At 44.6% G+C, this 24,676-nt stretch overlaps 1 protein-coding gene across 1 annotated transcript; it reads left to right on the forward strand.

Annotated features, from left to right (window-relative positions):
• The first annotated feature begins 4 nt into the window (after positions 1 to 4).
• LOC121270279 (zinc finger protein 850-like) lies at positions 5 to 19,935 on the forward strand. The gene is made up of 6 exons (XM_041175595.1): positions 5 to 58; positions 1,024 to 1,129; positions 2,139 to 2,243; positions 3,600 to 5,076; positions 6,432 to 6,499; positions 18,346 to 19,935. The coding sequence occupies exons 4-6, from the start codon at positions 3,698 to 3,700 to the stop codon at positions 19,206 to 19,208; spliced, it is 2,310 nt and encodes a 769-aa protein (XP_041031529.1). The 5' UTR covers positions 5 to 58; positions 1,024 to 1,129; positions 2,139 to 2,243; positions 3,600 to 3,697; the 3' UTR covers positions 19,209 to 19,935.
• Positions 19,936 to 24,676: the final 4,741 nt, after the last annotated feature.

Consider the following 24,676-nt stretch of genomic DNA (forward strand, 5'->3'; position numbering starts at 1 on the left):
AGCATGCGCAGTGCGGGTAATGGCGATGGAGAGAGGCTTCTTTGTCGGATGTGCATTGGTAAGGAGGTAAATGGCGGGGCGGAAGGAGAGATGGATCTGCAGGGTGGGAGGGCAGGCTTCAGAAAGATATTCTGTAAATCGCAAACGCGGAAAAAGAACTGCCTGTTACGCCATTTGCACATAGCAGGACTGCAGCCTCCATGAATCTGCCCGTCTTAACAGCCACCATCTTCATTGGGGGCAATGTGGAGCAGGGCGCATGTCCGGCCGCCATCTTTGTAGGGAGCAATGTTTTTCATGACTGGGAAGAGTACAAAGAGTACAACTTGCCTATCAAGCTGCATTATCCTTTGAGTCTCAATGTCTTATTGATGAGGCAGAACAGCGGCAGAGAAGGAAAGTTAAGGAAGCAAATTCTGCACTCCTGATCCTATAACAGCGAGTAGTTAGGGTTTGGAATGCACTGCCTGCAAGTGTGGTGGAGGTATGTTCAATTGAGACATTCAAGAGGGCATTAGATGATTATTTAAATAGAAACAATGTGCATGGTTACGGGGAAAAGGCAGGAGATTGGTACTAAGTTAAAATGCTCAGCGAGCTGGTGCAGATACGATGGGCCTAATGGCCTCCTAAACCGTAACAATTCTGTGATTCTATGATACCTCATGGGACATCCTGCCCCATGTGCCCAAAGATCTGTGGGTCTGTTCAGTCACATGGAGATCCATGGCAGAAATTCAAAACCTTGTGTAGACGTCATCCTCGAATTGAAGGATTCCTGATGACAACGACAGGGCAATGTGCAGCAGGGTGCAAGCACGGTCATCCTGGGCTTGGAACCAGGAGGGGAGAATTTATGAATTTCTACCCTGGACTGACAGGGATGGGTTTTTGAAACTCCTTTTACAGGAATTTAGAAGGGGGAGGGTTTACACACAGCAGACCCAAACCAAGAGCAAAAGTTATCCCTACTGACTTTCTTCCAAGACTGACAGCAATGGCTTTTGTAAACATCTTTTACAGGGTATTAGAAGAGTATTTGCAGACAGAAAACTCAAACTAAACATCACATCAAAATCTGACAGAATGACTCGATTCATCAGGAACTGGATATAATTGACCTTTGAGCGTAAGCATTGAGTTCCAGAACACTACCACTCTTTGCATAAAATATTTTCCTCACATGTCTCCTGCAGATCTTGCCCAAAATCTTGAATCTGTGTCCTGTAATATTTTTTACAATCAGCAACTTTTCTTTATCTTCCTTATCTAAAACAATTATAGACTTGTACACCTCAATCAAATCTCCCTTGTTCCAAGGAGGACAATCCTAGTTTCTTCAAACTAACCTTGTAACTAAAATACCTCATTTCTGGAACCATTCTGGTAAATCTCCTCTGCACCCTCTCAAGGACCCTTACATCCTCCCTAATGTGTGGTGATCAGTGCTTTGCACAGACCCAGATGTTCTGTGTTCATGTCTGTGATGTCATCACACATCAACAATTGTGTGGTGACATCACCCCACTCCCTGGGTATTTCCTCAACTGGGAGATATTTCTCTGACTCCAGTCTTTCTGATATCTTTCCAGTTGCAGGCTCCAACAGGAGATTTTAACATTGAAAACTGAATTGTTTTGACCATTCATCTCCGATGTAGAGCTTTAGTGCTGTCCTCTGTTATCTGTGAGAAGTTCCATGGCTCTGGGGCTGGTGTGACTCCTTCACTGTGGACCTGAATCCATGTCCATCCATTGCTCTGTTTCACCTCTGCCCTCCCTGATCACCTCTCTGTCATTGTCTAACTTCCTTTGTCTTTAATAATGGGTGTATTTTCGTCATTGTTACTTCTGCCAGCCATGTCTAAATGAGGTTTCCAAGGCTTCCCATCACCCGATCATGTGCTGCTGGCTTCCCAGCTTTATCTTCCCACAGTGTCTTTCATAGTCAGGAATTGTTTTTCCTGCGCTAAAGTCCATTTCTCTTCTGCTTCTGAGCTTATATTGACCATCAAATTCTGCACCATTTTTATTCCCCATTATTCGTTCTGCACATTCTGAAATGTTCACTCTGTTTCTCTCCCCACAGTTACTGCCTGACCTGCTGAGAATTTACAGCATTTTCTCTTTCTATTTCAGAATTCCAGCAGCTGCGGTATTTTGCTATTATTTTATTGCAGGTGTCGCTCACAGAACTGAGTCTAGGAACACATTGGGACCAATTAAAAACCGGTTTGTGTTCAGGTAGGCATTGGTTGAAGAAGTTAGTGTAGGTCCCTTTTCATCGAGTTATAGAATCATTGAATGATTACAATATAGACAGAGGCTATTTAGCCCATCGTGCTCATGGTGGCCCTTTGCAAGAGCAAATCAGCTAGTCCCACTCTCTGACCTTTCTGTAACAAGACCAGCAGCAGACATTACCAATCCCCAGTTACCTGTTGAGAAGATGATGTTTGACCTTCTTGAACAGCTGCAGTCCATATGGTGAAGGTGATCCCACAATGCTGTTAGATGAGGAGCTACAGGTTATTCACTTAGTGATGATGAAGGAACAGCAATATAAAAAGTAGGTTTCAAGGAGAAAAGGAAGATAGAGAGGTGAAGAGGTTTAGGGAGGAAATTTCAGAGCTTATGGCCTTGGCAGAAATCTTGGAGAGTTGTGAGGCTGAAGCAGATTATAGAGATAGGGAGGGGTGAGACCATGGAGGGATTTGAAAACAAGGATGATAAATTTAAAGTTTACGTGTTTCTTAACCCAGGGAGGGAGCACAGGGGTGATGGGTGAAGTGTATGTGATGCGAGTAAGCACACGGACAGCAAACCTCAGGAGATTGAATGTGGTAGGCCGGCCGGGAGTGCGTTCGGAGGGTTAAGCCTCGAGGTCAAAAATGAATGGATGAGAATTTCAGCAGCAGATGAGCTGAGATGAGGGTGTTGACAGGCGATGTTACTGAGGTGGAAATAGGCAGTCTTGGTGATGATGCTGATACGTGGTTGGAAGCTCAATTTGGGGTGAAATATTTTGCCATGGTTGTGAACAGTCTGGTTCAGCCTCAGACAGTTGCCAGGGAGAGGGATGGAGTCAGTGGCTAGGGAGTGAAGTTTGCAGCAGGGATTGAGGGGAATGGCTTCAGCCTCCCAATATTTAAATGGAGGAAACTTCTGCTCATCCAGTACTGGATGCCAGACAAGTCAGTATGGTGTGCGACTTGGAAGTGATGTTCACATACACGTGTTACCCTGGCCATTCTAGATGGAGGAGGATGAGAGTTTTGGAGGTTCTGTCAAATTTCTGATTGAGTTGTAGATAAATAAATCCCTCCCCCTCATCCCTTGCCTCTCCCACCCCCTTGTCTCTCGTTCTCTTTTCCCACAGTGTTCTGAGTCTTGTATAGGCCCAGACTGGGAGGCAGGTTCCCTTCCCTGAAGGATATCAGTGAACCAGTTGGGTTTTTATGACAATCCAGCAGCTTTAATAGTGACTTTTTCCTAGTGCCAGCCCCACAAAGTACCAGATTCATTCACCTCAATTTTACAACCTGCCTTTTGTGGGTTCTCTCTCACCCCCTGTTTTTCTGTTTTATATCAATTTCACAGGGTATTAGAGTGGGAGGATATGCAATTGGGAAACTCAAACCCAACATCACATCAGAATCTGACAGTCACCCAATTTATCACAACCTGAATATCATTCGATGTTAAACATGGAAGGAGAAAGCACTGTTCACAGTGAAGAAAAACCATATACGTGTTGTGTGTGTGGACAAGGCTTCAGCCGATCATCTGGCCTGTTGAGGCACAAGCACAGTCACAACAGGGAGAAACCATGGAAATGTGAGGACTGTGGGAAGGCGTTCAGTTACCCTTCTGACCTGGAAACTCATCGGCGCACGCACACAGGGGAGAAGCCGTTCACCTGCCCTGAGTGTGGGAAGGGATTCACTCAGTCATCCAGCCTGCTGAAACACCAGCGAGATCACAATGGGGAGAGACCGTTCACCTGCTCCGAATGTGGGAAAGGATTCACTCAGTTATCCAACCTGTTAGGGCACCAACGCGCTCATACTGGGGAGAGGCCGTTCACCTGCTCAGAGTGTGGAAAGGGATTCGCTCAGTCATTCCATCTGCTGACACATCAGCGAGTTCACACTGATGAGAGACCTTTTAAATGCCTGGCCTGTGGGAAATGCTTTAAAAGTTCTGGGGAATTAGTGTACCATCAACGTGTCCACACTGGGGAGAGACCTTTTAAATGCTCAGACTGTGGGAAGTGCTTTAAAAGTTCTGGGGACCTGATGTCCCATCAACGTGTTCACACTGACGAGAGACCATTCAGGTGCTCTCACTGCGGGTCTGGATTCAGGCAATCATCTCAACTCAATGTACACCAGCGAGTTCACACTGGAGAGAGACCATTCACCTGCTCCGAGTGTGGGAAGGGATTCACTCAGTTATCGCACCTGATGGCTCACCAGCGAATTCACACTGGGGAGAGGCCATTTATCTGCTCCGAATGTGGGAATGGATTCACTCAGTTATCTGAACTACTGAAACATCAGCGAGTTCACACTGGGGAGAGACCATTCACCTGTTCTGAGTGTGGGAAGGGATTCACTCAATCGTCCAATCTACTGAGGCACCAGCGAGTTCACACAGATGAGAGACCTTTTAAATGCCCAGACTGTGGGAAGTGTTTTAAAAGTTCTGGGGAACTGATTTCCCATCAACGTGTTCACATGGACAAGAGACCTTTTAGATGCCCAGACTGCAGGAAGTCATTTAAAAGTTCTGGGGAGCTGGTGTCCCATCAACGCGTTCACACTGACGAGAGACCATTCAGGTGCTCTCACTGCAGGACTGGGTTCAGGCGATCAACTCAACTCACTGTACACCAGCGCACTCACACTGGAGAGAGACCATTTACCTGCTCCGAGTGTGGGAAGGGATTCACTCACTCAGGCAACCTGCTGAGACACCAGCGACTTCACACTGGAGAGAAACCATTTACCTGCTCCGAGTGTGGGAAGGGATTCACTCACTCAGGCAACCTGCTGAGACACCAGCAAGATCACAAGTAACTACAGTGATTGGAGTTTGGTGTTAATCACATTCAGGACTGAATCATGTTCATTGGGGTAAGATTCTGCTGATGTTAATAAACTCCAGCCCTGTTATATTCTGGATAAACGTCTAATAAATCAGCTTTGTGCTCAACACACAACTGTCAGGTCTTTTTCATGTCTCTAATGCAGCTAAATTCATTTTGAAGGGCTCTCCCTCTCCCGTCTCCTCCATCCTCACCTTCAATAACAAGTGTGAGGAGTTCATGGAGCTTCATTGTCACTAAGACTGAGACAATCCAATCAGCTGCCTGCTGCTTCCTCCCTTCCACTAGCCCACCGAGACAACCTGCCTCTAAAGCTCCTTCTTGTCTGAGACCTGAGCTCCTATCTCTTGTTATGACCCTGTCAGAGCTCATTTTGTCCTTGAGACTTGCCTGCTGCTCCTTGACCCTGTTCTCATTAAACTGCTGACCATTTAACTTTCCCGTGTTAGTTGATACTGTTAACAGTTCCGTCTCTCTTTTGGTACTGTCCCTTCCACTTTTAAGTTCACCATCATCATGCATCCTGAAAAAAAAATGACCCCAATGTCCTCTTGAAATACTGCCCCGTCTCTAATCTCCCTTTCCTCTGCAAAGTCCTTGAACTTGGTGTCCCCCAAGGATCTATCCTTGGTCCCTGCTATCTCTCATCTACATGCTGCCACTAGGTGACATCATCCAAAACCACAGTGTTAGTTTTCCCATGTACACTGACAACGCCCAGCTCTACCTCACCACCATCCCTCTCCATTCCTCCACCGTTACTAAATTATCAAACTGCTTATCCGACATCCAGCACTGGATGAGCAGAAATTTCTTCCAATTAAAAATTGGGAAGACCAAAGTCATTGGCTTCAGTCACCACCATTCCCAAACTACCGAGTTCATCCCTCTCCCTGGGAACTGTCTGAGGCTGAACCACACTCTTCACAATCTTGGTGTCAGATTTGACCTCTCTATCGAAATCTTTCACAATTTTGAAGACCTCTATTAGGACACCCTTCAACCTTTTTTCAGGAGTGAAGAGACCCAATCTGTCAATCCTTTTCTCATATGTATTTCAGTTATCATCCTCGTAAATCTTCTCTGCTCCCTATCCAGAGTCTCTCTATCTTTTTTACAAAATGGTGACCAGAGCTGTACTCATTATTCTCAGTGTGGTCTAACCAAAGTTCCAGATAACTGAGACGGTCGATTAAATCCCTTTGGACGTACAAATCTTCAGATCCTGATGAATTGAGTGGCTGTCAGATTTTCACGTGAAATTTGGTTTATTTTTTCTGACTGTAAATCCTCCTCTTCTTTTTCTCAACTACTTCCCGTAGGAGCGAGTTCCACACTCTAGCAACAGAAATGTCCTGTTGTCCTCTTGGATTTATTACTTTCAACAAGTGTAAGCATTCTGCCCACATCTGTCTGTCCAACCTAATCAGAATTTTAAAAACCTATGTCAGAGGAGACAAACATTTCTCTAGGTTTGAGTTTGCTGTGTGTAAATCCTCCCCTTCTAATCCCTTATCAGAAGAGTTTCCAAAATCCATCCCTGTCAGTCCAGGATAGAAATTCACAATATTCTCTCCTCCTGCTGACAGAGACAGGGATAACCGTGCATGCGCACTGCTGTACTTTTCCCCAGTCAAGATGGCGGCCGTTAACTCCACATGTGACTCAGAAAAGCTGCCAGCAGCTGCTGCCCGTTCACTGCGACTGCGGGAGCACCTGTTCCTTATTCGGGCGTTGAAGCCGCCAGTGGATCCTTATAAAGGCTCCCGACTTAGTCTGCTGCCTTACATCCTCTTCATCTACCGGCTTCATTCACTCGCCAGGACCCGACATTTCTGAAACAAAAACAGAATTACCTGGAAAAACTCAGCAGGTTTGGCAGCATCGGCGGAGAAGAAAAGAATTGACGTTTCGAGTCCTCATGACCCTTCAACAGAACTAAGTAAAATTAGGAGAGGGGTGAAATATAAGCTGGTTTAAGGTGGGGGGGGGGGGGGGGGGGGGTGGGGAGGTGTGGTTGTAGGGACATGCAAGCAGTGATAGCAAATAATCAAAAGATGTCACAGACAAAAGAACAAAGAGTTGTTGAAGGTGATGATATCTAAAAGAATGTGCTAATTAAGAATGGATGGCAGGACACACAAGGTACAGCTCTAGTGCGGGTGGGGTGAAATAAGACTAACGGCATAAAAGGTATAGATTGAAAAATAATGGAAATAGGTGGGAAAAGAAAAATCTATATAAATTATTGAAAAAAACAAAAGGGAGGGGGAAGAAACAGAAAGGGGGTGGGGATGGAGGAGGGAGTTCAAGATCTAAAGTTATTGAATTTAATATTCAGTCCGGAAGGCTGTAAAGCGCCTAGTCGGAAGATGAGGTGCTGTTCCTCCAGTTTACGTTGGGCTTCACTGGAACAATGCAGCAAGCCAAGGACAGACATGTGGGCAAGAGCTCTCCACTGGCTGGAGCCATACTGAGCACAAAGGAAGATGGCTGTGGTTGTTGGAGGTCAATGATCTCAGTTCCAGGACATCACTGCAGGTGTTCCTCAGGGCCAACCATCTTCAGTTGCTTCGTCAATGTCCTTCCTTCTATCATAAGGTCAGAAGTGGGGATTTTCGCTGATGATTGCACAATGTTCAGCACCATTCGCAACTCATCAGATACTGAAGCATCCCATGTCCAAATGCAGCAAGACCTGGACAATATCCAGGCTTCAGCTGACAAGTGGTAAGTAAAATTCACGCCACACAAGTGCCAGGCAATGACCATCTCCAACAAGAGAAAATCTAACCATCTCCCATTGACATTCAGTGACATTACCATCACTAAACCCCACACTATCAACATCCTGGGGGTTACCATTGACCAGAAACTGAACTGGACTAGCCCTTAAATACTGTGGGTCCAAGAGCAGGTCATAGGCTAGGAATCCTGTGATGATTAACTCACCTCCTGACTCCCCAAAGATTGTCCACTATCTACAAGGCACAAGTCACGAGTGTGATGGAATACTCTCCACTTGCCTAGATGAGTGCAGCTCCCACAACACTCAAGAAACTTGACACCACCCAGGACAAAGCAGCTCACTTCATTGGCACCACATCCACAAATATTCACTCCCTCCAGCACCGACGCACAATAGCAGCAGTGTGTACCATGTACAAGATGCACTCAGCAATTCACCAAAGCTTCTCAATCAGCACCTTCCAAACCCACGACCACTACCATTGAGAAGGAAAGGACAGCATATAGAAAGGAACTACCACCTGGAAGTTCCCCTCCAAGTCACTCACCATCCTGACTTGGAAATATATCGTTGTTCCTTCACTGTCGCTGGGTCAAAATCCTGGAACTCCTTTCCTAACAGCACTGTGGGTGTACCTACACTAAATGGACTGCAGCGGTTCAAGAAAGCAGCTCACCACCACCTTCTCAAGGGCAACCAGGGATGGGCAGTAATTTCTGGCCCAGCCAGCGAAGCCCACATCCCGTGAATGAATAAAAAAAAGACTTTCTGGAGTCTTAGTATGTGGGGTAAACAAGTGATTTTTTTTGCAAGGCACTGAACACTTAATCTGCCTCTTTATAGTGAGAATGCACTAATTGTGAATCAAATACTTTGAACTTTTAAAGTTGGTGGAATGGGAGGTCAGAAAATTTCGTAAATCCTTTCTCACTCATGAAATAACTGAAAGGCCTCTGCAGTTTGACTTTGCTGCTGTATCAGTAAATGGGATGATCAACTGGATCCCTTTCCACCCTCAGATGGTGATGATATTTTCACACTATGATTTCACCCATCACTTTCCAGCTCAGACGGGAATCTCAAACCCTTCTTGCAATAAGTTGCACATTCTCAGCACTCTCCAGTTAATGAAAAGCAAAATACTGCAGATGTTGGAAATCTGAAATAAAAACAGAAAGTGCTGGAATTTTTAGCAGATCTGCTTGTGCCTGTGGAGAAATAAACATAGGTTACATTGCAGATCTTTGACCTTTCAACCTTTCATCAGAACTGCACTGTGTCTGTGCATCGCTCTGCTGCTCAATCCACTGAAGATGCAGTGAAATCTGCCTTCCCCTTCACTGGAAGTGCAAGAGACAAGTTTCTAGGTTTGGCCTAATGTACAATGCATGTTGTCACTTGAAAAAAGAGCCGATGTACAAATAGATACTTACATTAATTAACCGAACCTCTTAACCCTGAAGTCTGCTTAAATAATTTGTCTCTTTAACAAAGACAGGACATTACAGCTCACACACTCTGTCTCCAGATTTCTAGCTAATGAGCTCCCCTGCCATTTTATAGATCTCCCTATCTCTCTGTTCTATTCTGACCATATTAAACAAACACAAGCCATCCTTTAAACTGCTGTTTCTTGAGGTGTTCTGGAAATTTCTAAAGTCCAGAATTTTAATAACCTTACTCTTACAATTAAGAGTAAGGTTATTACCTTAAAATGACTTCTAAAATATTAATACGAACCATGAACAAGATGGTTATGAAAATATTTCTGTTTTCATTGTTTCAATGCTTCAAAATGCTAATTATTTTCTTGTGTGACTGTGTGTTTGTTCAATGAAATGTTTGTACAAGGTAACGGTGGAGAAGGTTTGAGAGTTTTCAGTGTAGGACAGAAGTGAAATGGATCAACAGGGAAGGAACACATTTCCAATCAGAGCAGAAATAGATGACAGATACAGAATGGCTCTCCCACCTTTAGTTTCTTCACTAGTTCCATGACTCTCACTTTTGCCTTGCATCATCATCCTTTTGTTATTTAATCTCTCCAGCCTTCCAACCAATCACAAACCTTGTCATCTGTTATTTCCTGCTCCCCATTTCTCTGACTGGACATTTGTTTTAAAATCTATTGTATCTCTTTTTTTTCCAGTTCTGATGGAAGTTCAGTGTCTTGAACCATTCACTGTTTCTCTCTCCACATACTCGGCCTGACCTGCTCAGTATTCCCAACATTTCCTTTTTGTGAATTAGACTGAGAGTTGTATGGTCAGCTCCCCATGGTCTGGGATGTTTGACATTGATTTCCATAATGCAGTGGTCATAGTGTTTGCTTAACACGTGAAGCTCCTGATTTGATCCTATGAGGAAACTTTGTGTTTCAATTGTTAAGGGTGGATGATCAGGTCACTGGACTAATAATCCAGAAGTGTGGACGCAGGTTCAAATCCCACCGTGGCAGTGGGTGGAATTTAAATTTAATTCTTCAATAAATCTGAAAATTGAAAACTAGGCTTGGTAATGGTGACTATGAAGCTATCATCTATTATCATAAAAACCCATCTGGTTCTCTAGGGGAGGAAATCTTTTGTCCTTATCTGGTCTGACCTACATGTGACTCCCGGCCCACGGTGATGTGGTTGACTTTTAACTGCCTTCTAAAATTGCCAATCAAGCCACTAATTTCAATGGAAATTAGGTTTTGGTCATAACTGCTGGTCTTGACAGTGACCCCACATCCCATCAAAGAATGTTAAAAAATGAGCAATTAGCATTTTGTTCCATTTGTTTTCAAACAGCATGACAGTAACTGTTGCCTCATTCTTTAATAGCTCCTTCTTTAACTTCTTTAAACAGGTCACATTAAGTGAGAGAAAACTGATCCACAGTGACCCAAAAACAAAATACTGAAGGTGCTGCAAATCTGAACTCAAATCAGATATTGTTGGAAACACTCAGCAGGTCAAACAGTTTCTATGGAGAGGGCAACAATATCAATGTTTAAGGTAGGTGAACCTTCATCAAAACTTGAAGAATTAAGAGATGTAATAGTTCACAAACAAGTACAGAGTCAGGGAAAAAAGAGGGGAAGAGGAGGAAGGCAGGGGTGATTAAAGAGAGAGGTAAGTGCGACAAGAGGACCCTGGGACAGGCAGTCAGCAGCACCTACAGGAGGGTGTGAGAGGAGGACCCTGGGACAGGCGGTCAGCAGCACCCAGAGGAGAGTGTGAGAGGAGGGCCTTGGGGCAGGTAGTCAGCAGCACCAAGAGGATGTAGTCTAATTAGAGGATTTAGCATCTAGTCTATACTTATGGAGGAGTAAGGGTAAAATAAAAGCAAAAATCCATATTCTGTTTAGTTAAGCTATGTCTGGGGAACTCGGTCCTGTGATTTACACATGCTGTGCTATGTGGGAAATCCAAGATGCTTCTGGCGGTCTGGATGACCATGTGTACAGGAGATGCCTCCGACTGGAGCAACTGGAGAGCCAGGTTTTGGAGCTTGAGCAGCAGCTGGGGGCACTGCGGTACATTCACGAGGCTGAGAGGTTCATGGATAGCACGTTTCAGGACGTGGTCAGCCTGCAGCTTAAGGAAGTGCAAGCAGAGAGGGAATGGATAACCACCAGACAGAAGAAGGGGACCAGGGAGGTAGTGAAGGAATCCCCCAAGTGCATATCACTTGCAAACCATTTATTGGCCTTGGAAAATGGTGAGAGTGACGGTTCCTCTGTGGAGGCCAACCAGAGTTAACGCCACGGCACAGTGGGTGGTCCAACTGCTCAGGGGGTTGGGGGTGGTGGGGGTTGTGGAGGGGGGGTGAGGGGGTGGGCGCTAGAGGAAGAAGTGTGGAAGGGTGATTGTGAAGGGGATTCGTTACTTAGGAGAATAGACAGGCGCTTCTGTGGCCATAGATGTGACTCCAGGATGTGTGTTGCCTGCCGCGTGCCTGGGCCAACAATGTCACAGAACGGTTGCAGGGCATTCTGAAGGGGGAGGGTGAACAGCCAGACGTCGTGGTCCATGTTTGGACCAATGACATAGGAACAAGGAGAAATGAGATCCTGCAAGCAGACGTTCGGGAGCTAGGTAGAAAATTGAAAAGGACTTCAAAAGTACTAATCACTGGATTACTCCCGGTGCCACACTGTCATGAGTATAGGAACTGGAGGATAAAGCAGATGAATATGTGGCTGCAGAGATGGTGCAGGAGGGAGGGCTTTAGATTCCTGGGGCATTAGGACCGTATCTGGGGCAGGTTGGACCTGTACAAGTTGGATGGGTTACATCTGAACAGGAATGGGACCAACATCCTCGTGGGGAGGTTTGCTAATAATTTTGGGACAGATTAAAACTAAATTGGCAGGGGGATAGGATCCTGAAAAGTAGTTCAGAGGGAGAGAAGCTGAGATGGAATTGGAGGTTAAAACACTAGTAAGTGAGTCTGGAAGGCAGAGGAAACAGAGACTAGATAAGAAAGAAGTGAGTTTAGCAAAGCTAAATGGAATATATTTTAATGAAAGGAGCCTGAGAAATTAGACAGATGTGCTGAGGGCACAGATAGGCACATGAGAGTATAATATCATAGCTATGACCAAGACTTGGCTAAAAGAGGAGCAGGATTGGCAGCTCAACATTCCTAGTTATAGGCTATTCCGATGAGATAGAGAGGAGGGGGGTCGCAATATTGATTAAGGAATCAATTATAGTAATGAGGAGGGATGATATCTTGGAAGGATCATCAATTGGGTCTATATGGGTAGAAGTAAAGAACACAAAAGGGGCAAATACACTGTTGGGTGTGTACTAAAGGCCCCCAAACAGTCAGGGAGAGATAGAAGATCAAATATGTAATCAAACTTCAGAGCAGTGTAAGAATAATAAGGCAGTAATAGTGGGGATTTTAACTACCCAAATATTAACTGGGATAGTTTTATTGTGCAAGGTAGGAAGGGAGCAAAATTCTTAAATTGCATCCTGGAGAACTTTTTTATCCAGTGCGTAGAAACCCGACAAGGGAGGGGGCAGTTCTGGACCTAATATTAGGAAATGAGCCTAGGTAGGTGGAAGGCATATCAGTAGGGGAGCATAATGGAGATAGTGACCGTAACTCAGTTAGATTTAGGATAGTTATGGGAAAGGATAAGGTTGGGCCAGAAATAAAAGTTCTAAACCGGGGAAAGCTAATTTTACTATGATGAGATACGATTTGGCCTAAGTGGACTGGGAGCAGCTACTTGCAGATAAAACCGTGTCAGAGCAATGGGAGGCATTCAAGGAGGAAATAGCAAGAGTACAGGGCAAACATGTTCCCGTAAAGTCAAAGGGCGGGGGGCCGGGGTGGTGGCAGGGGGGAAATCAAGTCTGGAGAACTTTGGATGTCAAGGGACACAAAGATTTGGATTAAGGTAAAAAGAGAAGTTAATGGCAGATACTGAGGGCTCACATGGCAAAGTCCCTAGAGGAGTAGAAAAAGTGCAGAGGGGAACTTAAAAAAAAAGGAAAGCTAAGAGAATGCATGAGAAAGCATTGGTGGGTAGAATAAAGGAAAGCCAAAGGGGTTTTTAAACATATGAAGAGCAAGAGAATAACTCGGGAAAGAGAAGGGCCAATTAGGGACCACAGAGGTAATCTGTGTGTGGACCTGGAAGACAGGGGTACAGTCCTCAATGAATACTTCGCCTTGGTCTTCACAATGGAAAAGGACGCCGCAGGTATAGACATCAGGATGGAGGACTGTGAAATATTAGAGGAAATTAACATAGAGAGAGAAGCGGTACTAGTGGGCATCACTGCCTTAAAATAGATAAATCCACAGGCCCAGATGAGATGTATCCCAGGCCGTTGAGGGAGGCAAGGGCAGAGATATCAGGGGCACTGGCAGTAATTTTCAAATTCGCTTTGGCCACAGATGAGGTGCCAGAGGACTGCTAATATTGTCCCATTATTAAAAAAGGAACAGAGGGATAGGCCAGGAAATTACAGGTCAGCCAGTGTAACCTCAGTGGTGAGGAAGTTACTGGAAAGAATTCTGAGGGACAGAATATATCTGCACTTAAAGAGATACGGATTAATCAGGGATAGTCAGCATGGATATGTTAAGGGAAGGTCGTGTTTGACAAATTTGATCACAGTTTTTGAGGAGGTAACCAGGATTAATGAGGGTAATGCATTTGATGTGGTCTACATGGACTTTAGCAAGGCTTTATGTAAGGTCCCTCATGGCAGACTGGTCAAGAAAGTAAAAGCCCATGGTGTCCAAGACAAAGTGGCAAGTTGGATCCAAAATTGGCTGAGAGGCAGGAAGCAGAGGGCGATGGTAGAGGGATTCTGTGACTGGAAGTCTGGTTTCAGTGGGGTTCCGCAGGGCTCGGTGCTGGGGCCCTTGCTGTTTGTGGTGTATATAAATGATTTGGTCTTAAATGTAGGGGGTATGATCAAAAAGTTCGTGGATGACATAAAAATTGGTAGGGTGGGAAATAGTGAGGATAACTATAAACTGCAGAGGACATTAATAGGCTGGTCAGGTGGGCAGAGCAGTGGCAAATGGATTGAAAGGTAATGCACGTGAGGAGGGTTAACAAGGCAAGGGTATGAATGGTAGGCCTCTGGAAAATGCTGAAACTTAGAGGGACCTTGGTGTGCATTTCCACAGATCTCTAAAGGTACTAGAGCAGGGAGATAAGATGTTTAAGAAGACATATGGGATACTTGCTTTTATTAGCTGAGGCACATAATACAAGAGCAGGGAGGTTATGCAGGAACTGTATAAAACGCTGGTTAGGCCACAACTGGAGTACTGCATGCAGTTCTGGTCACCAGACGAGATTTACCAGGGTGTTGTCTGGGCTGGAGGGGCTGAGCTATGGGGAAAAATTGGATAGACTGGGGATGTTTTGCTTGGAGCAACAAAGGTGGAGAGCGGACCTGATCGAAGTGTATAAGATTATGAGGGGCATAGATAGGAAGGCACTTTTTCAGTTAATAGAGGGGTCAATAACCATGTCTGGAAGCATCTAAGGATTGAGAAACATAATTAACATTTGAGCTCTGTACACTGACGCAGTGTAATTCTGATGAAAAGTTAAAGACCTGAAATGCAAACTGTATTTCCCCTCTGTGGATGCTATCAGATTTGCAGAACATTCCAGAATTTTCTGTTTTTATTTCAGATTTACAGCATCTGCAGTATATATTTTTCTTTACTGGGAGAGTGTTGAGAATCTGGAATTCAATACCAGAAAGGTTTGAAATCCTCTTCTGAGCTGGAAATTCATCAGTAAATTCACCCCCATGAATGGATTGTTCACCAACTGAACGTGGAAATGGATTCATTTAGTTATTCCATTTACTGACACAGCAGCACAGTCACACAAGAGAGAGACCATTCAGATACTACACATGTGCAATGCGATTTATTCAGTTTTCCGACCTGTTCACACGCCAGCTTTAAAAGTTCAAAGGATTTGATCCACAATTGGTGCACTCTTACAGGCAAAACATGATTTAAATGTTCCATGTATGGGGAAATAAATCACTTGTTTACCCCCAGTTGTGAACTCTGAACTCCAGTGAGTTCACACTTAACTGTAGTGGTTTGTTCTGTTGTTAATGACACCCAGGATACAATTACAGTGGAGGGCCTCTTTGTTTACTGTATCTAATTAATTTTATAATTTTATAACTGGGCCACATGGCTCCATCGTAACCCGATCACAAATCATTATTTTCTATTCAACAATGACGTATTTCAATGGCGCGGCTCTTACCCAGCATCCGCGACGATACAGAATGTGCCCTATACTCACCATAGGAAACCCTGGCACAGACACAGTGCTGAGTCACGAATGACACATGCGTATTGCGAGCTCGAGTTGGCGCATGCGCACTCTGGTGGAACTGCATTGAGGCGGTTATCGCGACTCTGCAACCAATAAACTTCGGCTGATCACAGGAGGGTAATAGAGGAGTCGGAATAGGCGGGGAGGCCCCATGAACACTTTGTGGAGCCGTCAGACCAAGATTAAGAATCTACAAATCCCGCATTTAGTCCAAGCGGGGGAGCTTGGAGACTGATTTTGATAATAGGCCCGAGTTAACGGCAGTCATCTTTATTGGAGTCAATGTGCAGCATGGCGCATGCGCGGTCATCCCTGTCAGCAGGAGGAGAGAATATTCCTCGACTGACAGGGATGGATTTTGGAAACTCCTTTTACAGGTGAGGATTTACACACAGCAAACTCAAACCAAGAGATATGTTTGTCTCTTCTGAATTTTTAATGTTGGACTGTCAGCGATGACTTTTTTTACAGGACCAGAGAAGAGCAGGATTGCAGGCAAAAACTGAAACAAAGCATCACATCAAAACCTGACAGAGTCTCTCGATTCATGCGAACTTGAATGTATGTGTGTTTGTTTTATCTGTGGCCAAAGAGTCTAACATCTGTGTGGTTGGTAATAGGGAAGAGCAAGGTTTGAAAACAAGGATGAGACCATTCAATTGGGATGCCACTGAACCGGCAGCCTACGTAGGTCAGAGAGGACAGGGTGATCGGTGAATGAGTCGAACTCAGTGCAGAGGACATAGGCAGCAGAGATTTGGATAAATTCAAGTTTACAAGTGGTTGAATGTGGGTGGCCAGCCTGGAGTGCATTAGAATAGTCAAGTCCAAAGGTAACAAAAGAACAAATGAGAGTTCCAGAAACAAATGAGGTGAAACAGGGACAAGTCAAGCAATGTGACTGAGGTAGAAATGTGCATTCTTGGAGCTGGCACATGTGTGTGATCAGAAGCTCGGCTGGGGATGAAATATGACACTGAGGTTGTGGCCAGTCTGGTTCAGCCTCAGACAGTTGCCAGGGAGAGGGATGGAGTCGGTGGCTAGGGAGTGAAGTTAGTAGTGGGGACTGAAGACAATGGCTTTGGTATTCCCATTATTTACATAGAGAACATTTTTGTACATCCAGTACTGGATGTCAGACAAGTCAGAACAGTGTATAACTTGGAGGGGAACTTGTAGGTGATGGTGTTCACATACTCCTGCTACCCTGGTCCGTCTAGGTGGTAGAGGATGAGTTTTCAGGAGTTTCTGTCAAAGTTCTGGTCAAGTTGTAGATATATAAAATCCCTCTCCTTTGCCATTTGCATATCCCAGCTCTGTCTTTTTCCGTAGAGGCTAGAGTCTTGTGTCGACCTAGACCAGGTGACAGGTTCCCTTCCCTGAAGGACATTAGTGAACCAGTTGGGTTTTTAGGACAATCCAGCAGTTTTCATCCTAGGTCACTTTTTCATTGTGCCAGCCACACAAATTACAAGATTCATTCAGCTCCATTTCACAACCTGCCTTAGTGTTTTTGTGGGTTCTCTCTCCCTCCCTTTTTTCTTTTTTAAATTCATTTCACAGGGTATTAGAAGTGGAGGATTTGTAGTCGGAAAACTGAAACCAAATGTCACATCAGGATTTGACAGTCACGTAATTCATCACAACCTGCATATCATTGGATTTTGAACATGGAAGGAAAAAGCCACGTTCCCAATGGGGAGAAACCGTACATGTGTTCTGTGTGTGGGCAAAGTTACAGGCGACCATCTGGCCTGTCAAAACACAAGCACATTCACATTGGGGAGAAACCGTGGAAATATGGACACTGTGGCAAAGGGTTCAATTGCAGGTTTGAGCTGGCAAATCATCAGTCATACTGGGGAGAGGTCATTCACCTGCTCAAAGCGTGGGAAGGGATTTGCCCATTCATCTGATCTTCTGACACACCAGCGAGTTCACAATGAAGAGAGACCTTTTAAATGCCCGGACTGTGGGAAGTGTTTTAAAAGTTGCAGTGAACTAATGCATCATCAACATATTCACTTGACGAGAGACCGTTCAGGTGCTCTCACTGCGGGACTTGGTTCAAGACATCATCTGACCTCACTGTTCATTGGCGTGTTCACCTGCTATGCATGTGGGAAGGGATTCATGACCTCATCGAACCTGCTGGAACACCAGCACACTCACACTGGCGAGAGACCATTCACGTGCTCTGTGTGTGGGAAGAGATTTGCGTGTTCATCCACCCTCCTGAGACACCAGCGAGTTCACACTGGGGAGAGGCCATTCACCTGCTCCGAGTGTGGGAAGGCATTCACTACCTCATCCATCCTGCTAAAACACTGGCGAGTTCACAAGTAATTACAGTGATTGGATTTGCCTGTTTATCACATCTGTGATCTAACCTGTACTGACAGTAAATAATTTTTTAAGCTCTTTCCCAGGTTATTCAAATGAGAGAAATTAAGACAGGAAACTAAAATGAAACACCACAGCATGATCTGACAGAATCATCAGGACCTGCATATCATTGGCCTCTGAATGTGAAGGAGAAGCATTTGTCTGTTCTGTTGTGGGAGAAGATTTCAAACATCAGTGTGACTGGAAAATGACCGAGTCACACACCTGAGTTAGAGCATTCAAACGAGGAAAGAGCTTTAACAAGTTACTCAACCTGATAGACATTATACCATTCACATTGTACACTGGTTTACACTAGGAAGAGACCGTTCACCTGCTCCGATCTGTGTGTGCACAAGGATTCAACTGATTGCCCAACTGGGGCAACACAAAGACACGGGCACCATGGAGAAACCGTGGAAATGTGAGGACTGTGATAAAGGATTCAAATATCCATCCCTTCTGAAAAGCCATCGCAGCTCTCATACTGGGGAGAAACCGTGGAAACGTGAGGAATGTGATAAAGGATTCGATTATTCATCCCTGCTGGAAATCCATCAACGCATTCACACTGGGGAGAAACCATTCAACTGTTCCGTGTGTGGGAAGGGATTTACTCAGACAACCTCCCTGATGTTACACCAGAGAATTCACACTGAGGACAGGCCCTTCAGCTGCACTTACTGTGGCAAGAGGTTCAACAGTACATCCGCCCTCACCATACACAAGCGAATTCACACTGAGGAGAAACCATTCAGTTGCACAACCAGTGGACAAAGGTTCAGATCTTCATCCACCCTCAGAACACACCAGCGAGTTCACAATGGGGAGAGACCATTCACCTGCTCTGTGTGTGGGAAGGGATTTACTCAGTCATCCACCCTTATTGCACACCAGCAAGTTCACACTGGGGAGAGGCCATTCACCTGCTCCGTGTGTGGGAAAAGATTCACGCGGTTATTCGTCCTCCAGTCTCGCCACCGAATTCACACTGAGGAGAATCCATTCAGCTGCACAGCCTGTGGAAAGAGTTTCAGGCAGTCATCCAACCTCACTACACACCAGCGAGTTCACACTGGGGAAAGACCATTCACCTGCTCCACGTGCAGGAAGGGATTCACAACCTGATGAGACATCAGCAAATTCATAAGTGACTGCAGCAGTTGGATTCTGCTGCTTTTGCTGTTAATCACATCCAGGATTGATAGTCTAACAATAGCTGGTTTGTTTCTGCTGATGTAAACAACCCCTATAACTGGCTGGAGTTTAATATTCTGGAGATGTCACTGAATTTCAGGGCTGCACTTTCCCTTTTTAAAGCACTGCCTGTGATCTTTCTCCTTAATTCAAGAACTCTCACCAGGAACACGTTTACAGACAAATTATGAACTTTTATTTCAATACTAAATTGATCTTTGCTACAAACTCTACAATTCAGTGTCTGAAAGTTTGCACTGATTAACATCTCCAATTAGAAAGTGCTGATTAATCCTTGCTGACATTCTTCACAGCAACACCTCCATTATGAAATTAAATTACCAAGGAACGTTAACCAAAATAGTAAAATGTTTTATAGGCACATCAATAAAAGCTTCATCAATCAACATTGATATTGACGAAAGCAAAATACTGCGGACGCTGGAAATCTGAAACAAAAACAGAAAATGCGGATTATTAATGTAATAGGATCCTGATTATTAATGTAATAGGATGCTGATTATTTATACAATAAGATCCTGATTGTTGATGCAATAGGCACCCGACTATTAATGTAATAGTATCCTGATTATTAATGTGAATCCTGAATCTTAACGTAATTAAACTCTAAGCATTAATGTAATTGGATCCTCATTATTGATGCAATAGAATTCTGATTATTAATGTAACATTTTCCTGATTATTAATAAGTTATGATCCTGATTATTATCACAGTATGATCCTGATTACTAATATAGTATCCTGATTATTAACACATGATCCTGATTACAAATGTGTTATCCTGATTATTGATACACTATGATTGATTATTAATATGTTATGATCCTGATTATTAATACGTTATGATTCTGATTATTGAAGAAATTGGCTTTTCAGAGAAAAATGAACACCAACCTTTTCACAAACTCTTTTTGCAGCAGCAATTGGGCCTGAGAGAGTCGTCCATTAGGCCACACCCACCAATAAAATAAAAACACCAGGATTTAAAGGGGCCTCGCAGCTGTCAGGAAACAGTTGGAGACCCACGGCAGCCATTGCTGCCTTGGAGCTCACGAGCACAAAGTCTCATCTCACACCCCATTGGAGATCACATCCCGCAGTTTGAGAAGCCCTGACTGAGATTGTAAAATGGAAATGGGGTTTTAAAATTCTTGTCACAGTCAAAGCATTTAAACCCTCTTTCTCTCTCCAGTATGAACTCGTTGGTGTGTTTGGAGGCTGGATGACCAAGTGAATCCCTTCCCACACATGGAGCAGGTGAACAGCCTCTCCCCAGTGTGCAGGTACTGATGACTTTCCAACTCAAATGAGTTACTGAATCCCTCCCCACTGTGACTGTGCTTGTTCCTTAACAGGCCAGATGATTGGCTGAAACCTCATCCAGGGATATGGGGAAAGAGTGGGGGAAGTTGGATTAACTGGATAGTTCTTTGAAAGAGCTAGTGCACATTCGATGAGCCGAGTGGCCTTCTTCTGTGCTGTACTATGATGCGATCCTGTGATTCTATAACAGTATAGTGATCCATACGATTGAACCATAGAGCTCACAGTTGCCATTTGGCCCATTGTGTCTATACTGTCTCTCTGAAAATGTTGACATTCTGTCCCATTCCTCTGATGTCTCTCCCGAGCCCTGAAAATCTTTCATTAATAAGTAAACATCCAAATCACTTTTGAAAGTTACTATTGGATCAGCTTCCACCAGTCATTCAGAAAATGGGTTCCAGATCATCAGAACTCACTGAGTAAAATAACATCTCGTGCAGTTTTTGCCAATTATTTTAAATCTGTGTTCTGCAGTTACCATCCATTCTGCCAATGGAAACAATTTCTCCCGATTTGATGAAAATTCTACAAAAATGTCCACACTTCTATTAAATATCTCCTTAACTTTCTCTACTCGAAAGAGGACCATCCCAGCTTCTCCAGTCTCTCCGTGTAACGGAAACTCCTCATCCCTGATACTATTCTGGTTAATTTTCCATGTTTTCTTATTTATTAACGGGATGTGGGCTTCTCTGGCTGAGCCAACGCTTATTGACCATCCCTAGCTGCCCTTGAGAAGGTGGTGGTGGGCTGCCTTCTTGAACCGCTGCAGTCCATGTGGTGTAGGTGCACCCACAGTGCTGTTAGGGAGGGACTTGCAGGATTTTGAGCCAGCGACAGTGAAGGAACAGAGACATACTTCCAAGTCAGGATGGTGAGTGACTTGGAGGGGAACTTCGAGGAGGTGGTGTTCCCATCAATCTGTTGCCTTTGTCCTTCTAGGTGGTAGTGGTCGTGGGTTTGGAAGGTGCTGTCAAAGGAGCCTTGGGAACTCCTGCGGTGCATTTTGTAGATGGTACACGTGGTGGAGGGAGTAAATGTTAATGTGGTACCAGTCAAGTGGGCTACTTTATCCTCGATGTTGTCAAGCTTCTTGAGTGTTGTGGGAGCTGCACTCATCCAGGCAAGTACAGAGTATTCCATCAAACTCCTGACTTGTGTCTTGCCGATGGTGGACAGGCTTTGGGGAGTCAGGAGGTGGGTTATTCATCGCAGGATTCTTAGCATCTAACCTGCTCTTGTAACCACAGTATTTATATGGCTAGTCCAGTTCAATTTCTGGTCAATGGTAACCCCCAGGGTGTTGATAGTGGGGGATTCAGTGATCAAGGGGCAATGGTTAGATTCTTTCCTGTTAGAGATGGTCATTGCCTGGCACTTGCGTGGTGTGAATGTTACTTGCCACTTGTTGGCCCAAGCCTGGATATTGTCCAGGTCTTGCTGCATTTGGCCATGGACTGCTTCAGTATCTGAGGAATCACAAATGGTGCTGAACATTGTGCAATCATTAGCAAACATCCCCACTTCTGACCTTATGATGAGATGAAGGTCATTGATGAAGCAGCTGAAGATGGTTGGGCCAAGGACACTACCCTGAGGAACTCCTGCAGTGATGTCGTAGAGCTGAGATGACTGACCTACAACAACCAGAACCATCTTCCTTTGTGCTAGGTATGACTCCAACCAGTGGAGATTTTCCCCCCAATTCCCATTAACTCCAGTTTTGCGAGGGCTCCTTGATGTCACAATCTCTCAAATACGGCCTTGATGTCAAGAGCAGTCACTCTCACCTCAACTTGAGAGTTCATGTTTGAAACAAGGCTGTAATGAGGTCAGGAGCTGAGTAGCCCTGGTGGAACCCAAACTGGGCGTAAGTGAGCGGGTTATTGCTAAGCAAGCTTGATAGCACTGTTGATGACCCCTTCCATTACTTTACTGATGTTTGAGAGTAGACTAATGGGGCGGTAATGTGTGCAACGAGACCTGGGTGTCTTCGTACACCAGTCGCTGAAGGTAAGCATGTAGATGCAGCAGGCAGCAAAGAAGGCAAATGTGTGTTGGCCTTCATAGCCAGAATACAGGAGCAAGGATGTCTTGCTGCAATTGTGCAGGGCCTTGGTGAAACCACACCTGGAATATTGTGTGCAGTTTTGTTCTCCTTATCTGAGGAAGTATGTTATTGCTATAGAAGGAGTGCAGTGAAGGTTTACCAGACTGATTCCTGGGATGGTGGGACTGACATATGAGGAGAGATTGAGTCGGTTAGGATTATATTCGCTGGAGTTCAGAAGAATGAGGGGGGATCTCACAGAAGCCTATAAAATTCTAACAGGACTAGATGCGAAGGATGTTCCCGATAGTGGGGGGATCCAGAACCAGGGGTCACAGTCTGAGGAAACAGGGTAGACCATTTAGGACTGAGATGAGGAGAAACGTCTTCACCCAGAGAGTGGTGAGCCTGTGGAATTTGCAACCACAGGAAGTTGTTGAGGCCAAAACATAGTATGTTTTCAAGAAGGAGTTAGATACAGCTCTCAGGGCGAAAGGGTTCAAAGGATGCGGGGAGAAAGCGGGAGCTGCCTATTGAGTCGGATGATCAGCCATAATCATGATGAATGGTAGATCAGGCTCGAAGGGCTGAATGGCCTACTCCTGCTCCTAGTTACTATGTTTTTAATTGGCCGGGTTGCATTTGTCCTTTTTGTGAATGGGACATACCTGGGCAATTTTCCACATAGCTGAGTAGATGCCAGTTTTGTAGCTGTACTGGAACAGATTGGCTAGAGGCACGGCAAGTTCAGGAGCGCAAGTCTTCAGTACTATTTCTGGAATATTGTCAGGGCCCCTAGCTTTTGCATGATCCAGTGCATTCAGCTGTTTCTTGATATCATATGGAGTGAATGGAATTGGCTGAAGACTGGCATCGATGATGCTGGGGACATCTGGAGGAGGCTGAGATGGATCATCCACTCCGCACTTCTGACTGAAGATTGTAGCAAATGCTTCAGCCTTATCTTTTGAACTGATGTGCTGGGCTCCTCCATCATTGAGGATGGGGATATTTGTGGAGCCTCCTCCCCCAGTGAGTTGTTTAATTGTCCACCACCATTCACGACTGAATGTTGCAGGACTGCAGAGCTTAGATTTAATCCGTTGGTTGTGGGATCACATAGGTCTCTCTGCTGCTTGGCACGCAAGTGGTCCTGTGTACTCTCTCCAAAACCTTGACATCTTTCCTGAAGTGTGGTACTCAGAACAGAACACAATATTTTAGTTGAGGCTTAAAAAGTGATTGATAAAGATACATTGTGACTTCCTTGCTTTTGTACTTCATGTCTCCATTAATAAATGGAGGACCCCGTTAGATTTTTTTTTTTAAACAGCTTGATCAACTTTTCCTGCTACCTTCAAAGATTTGTGTCCATACACTCCCCGGTCACTCTGTTCCTGCACTCAGTTTAAAATTGTACCATTTAATTGGCTGATTTCTTACCCAAAAGGACATTAGTGAACCAGATGGGATTTTACAACAATCAACGATAATTTCATGGCACCATTACTGAGACTAACTTCCACACAAAGAAGTCAAACACTTTCCATCTGATTTAGGTCACAGTGTTGATGTATAAATACTATTTGGAAATTTGTTGCTAAAAATGTCTGCAGAAGGTTTGTGTGGAATGTGGGAATTGAACCCACATTCCCAGATCGTAAGCCTCAGCCTCTGGAATACTAGTCCAGTGACGTTATCACTGTTCCACCATCTCCCATCTATTTGGAGTGAGAAAGCACACGGGCAGCAGTTTTGGATGGTCTCATGTTTCCAGGTTGGCGGGGAGGGGGCAGGGTGAATGTGAGAGGCTGGCCAAGAATGTATTAGAATAGTCAAAGCATAGGTATGAGGAGAATTTCAGCAGCAGATGAGCTGGGGTGGGGTGGAGATGAGTGATGTTATGGAGGTAGAAAATCTGGTATTAGTGATGGTGTGGATGTGTGGTCGGAAACTCATCTTGGGATCAAATCTGACACCAAGATTGTGAAGAGTGTGGTTC

This window comes from Carcharodon carcharias, chromosome 27 (genome assembly GCF_017639515.1).
Source record: "Carcharodon carcharias isolate sCarCar2 chromosome 27, sCarCar2.pri, whole genome shotgun sequence".
NCBI classification, from domain to species: Eukaryota; Metazoa; Chordata; class Chondrichthyes; order Lamniformes; family Lamnidae; genus Carcharodon; species Carcharodon carcharias.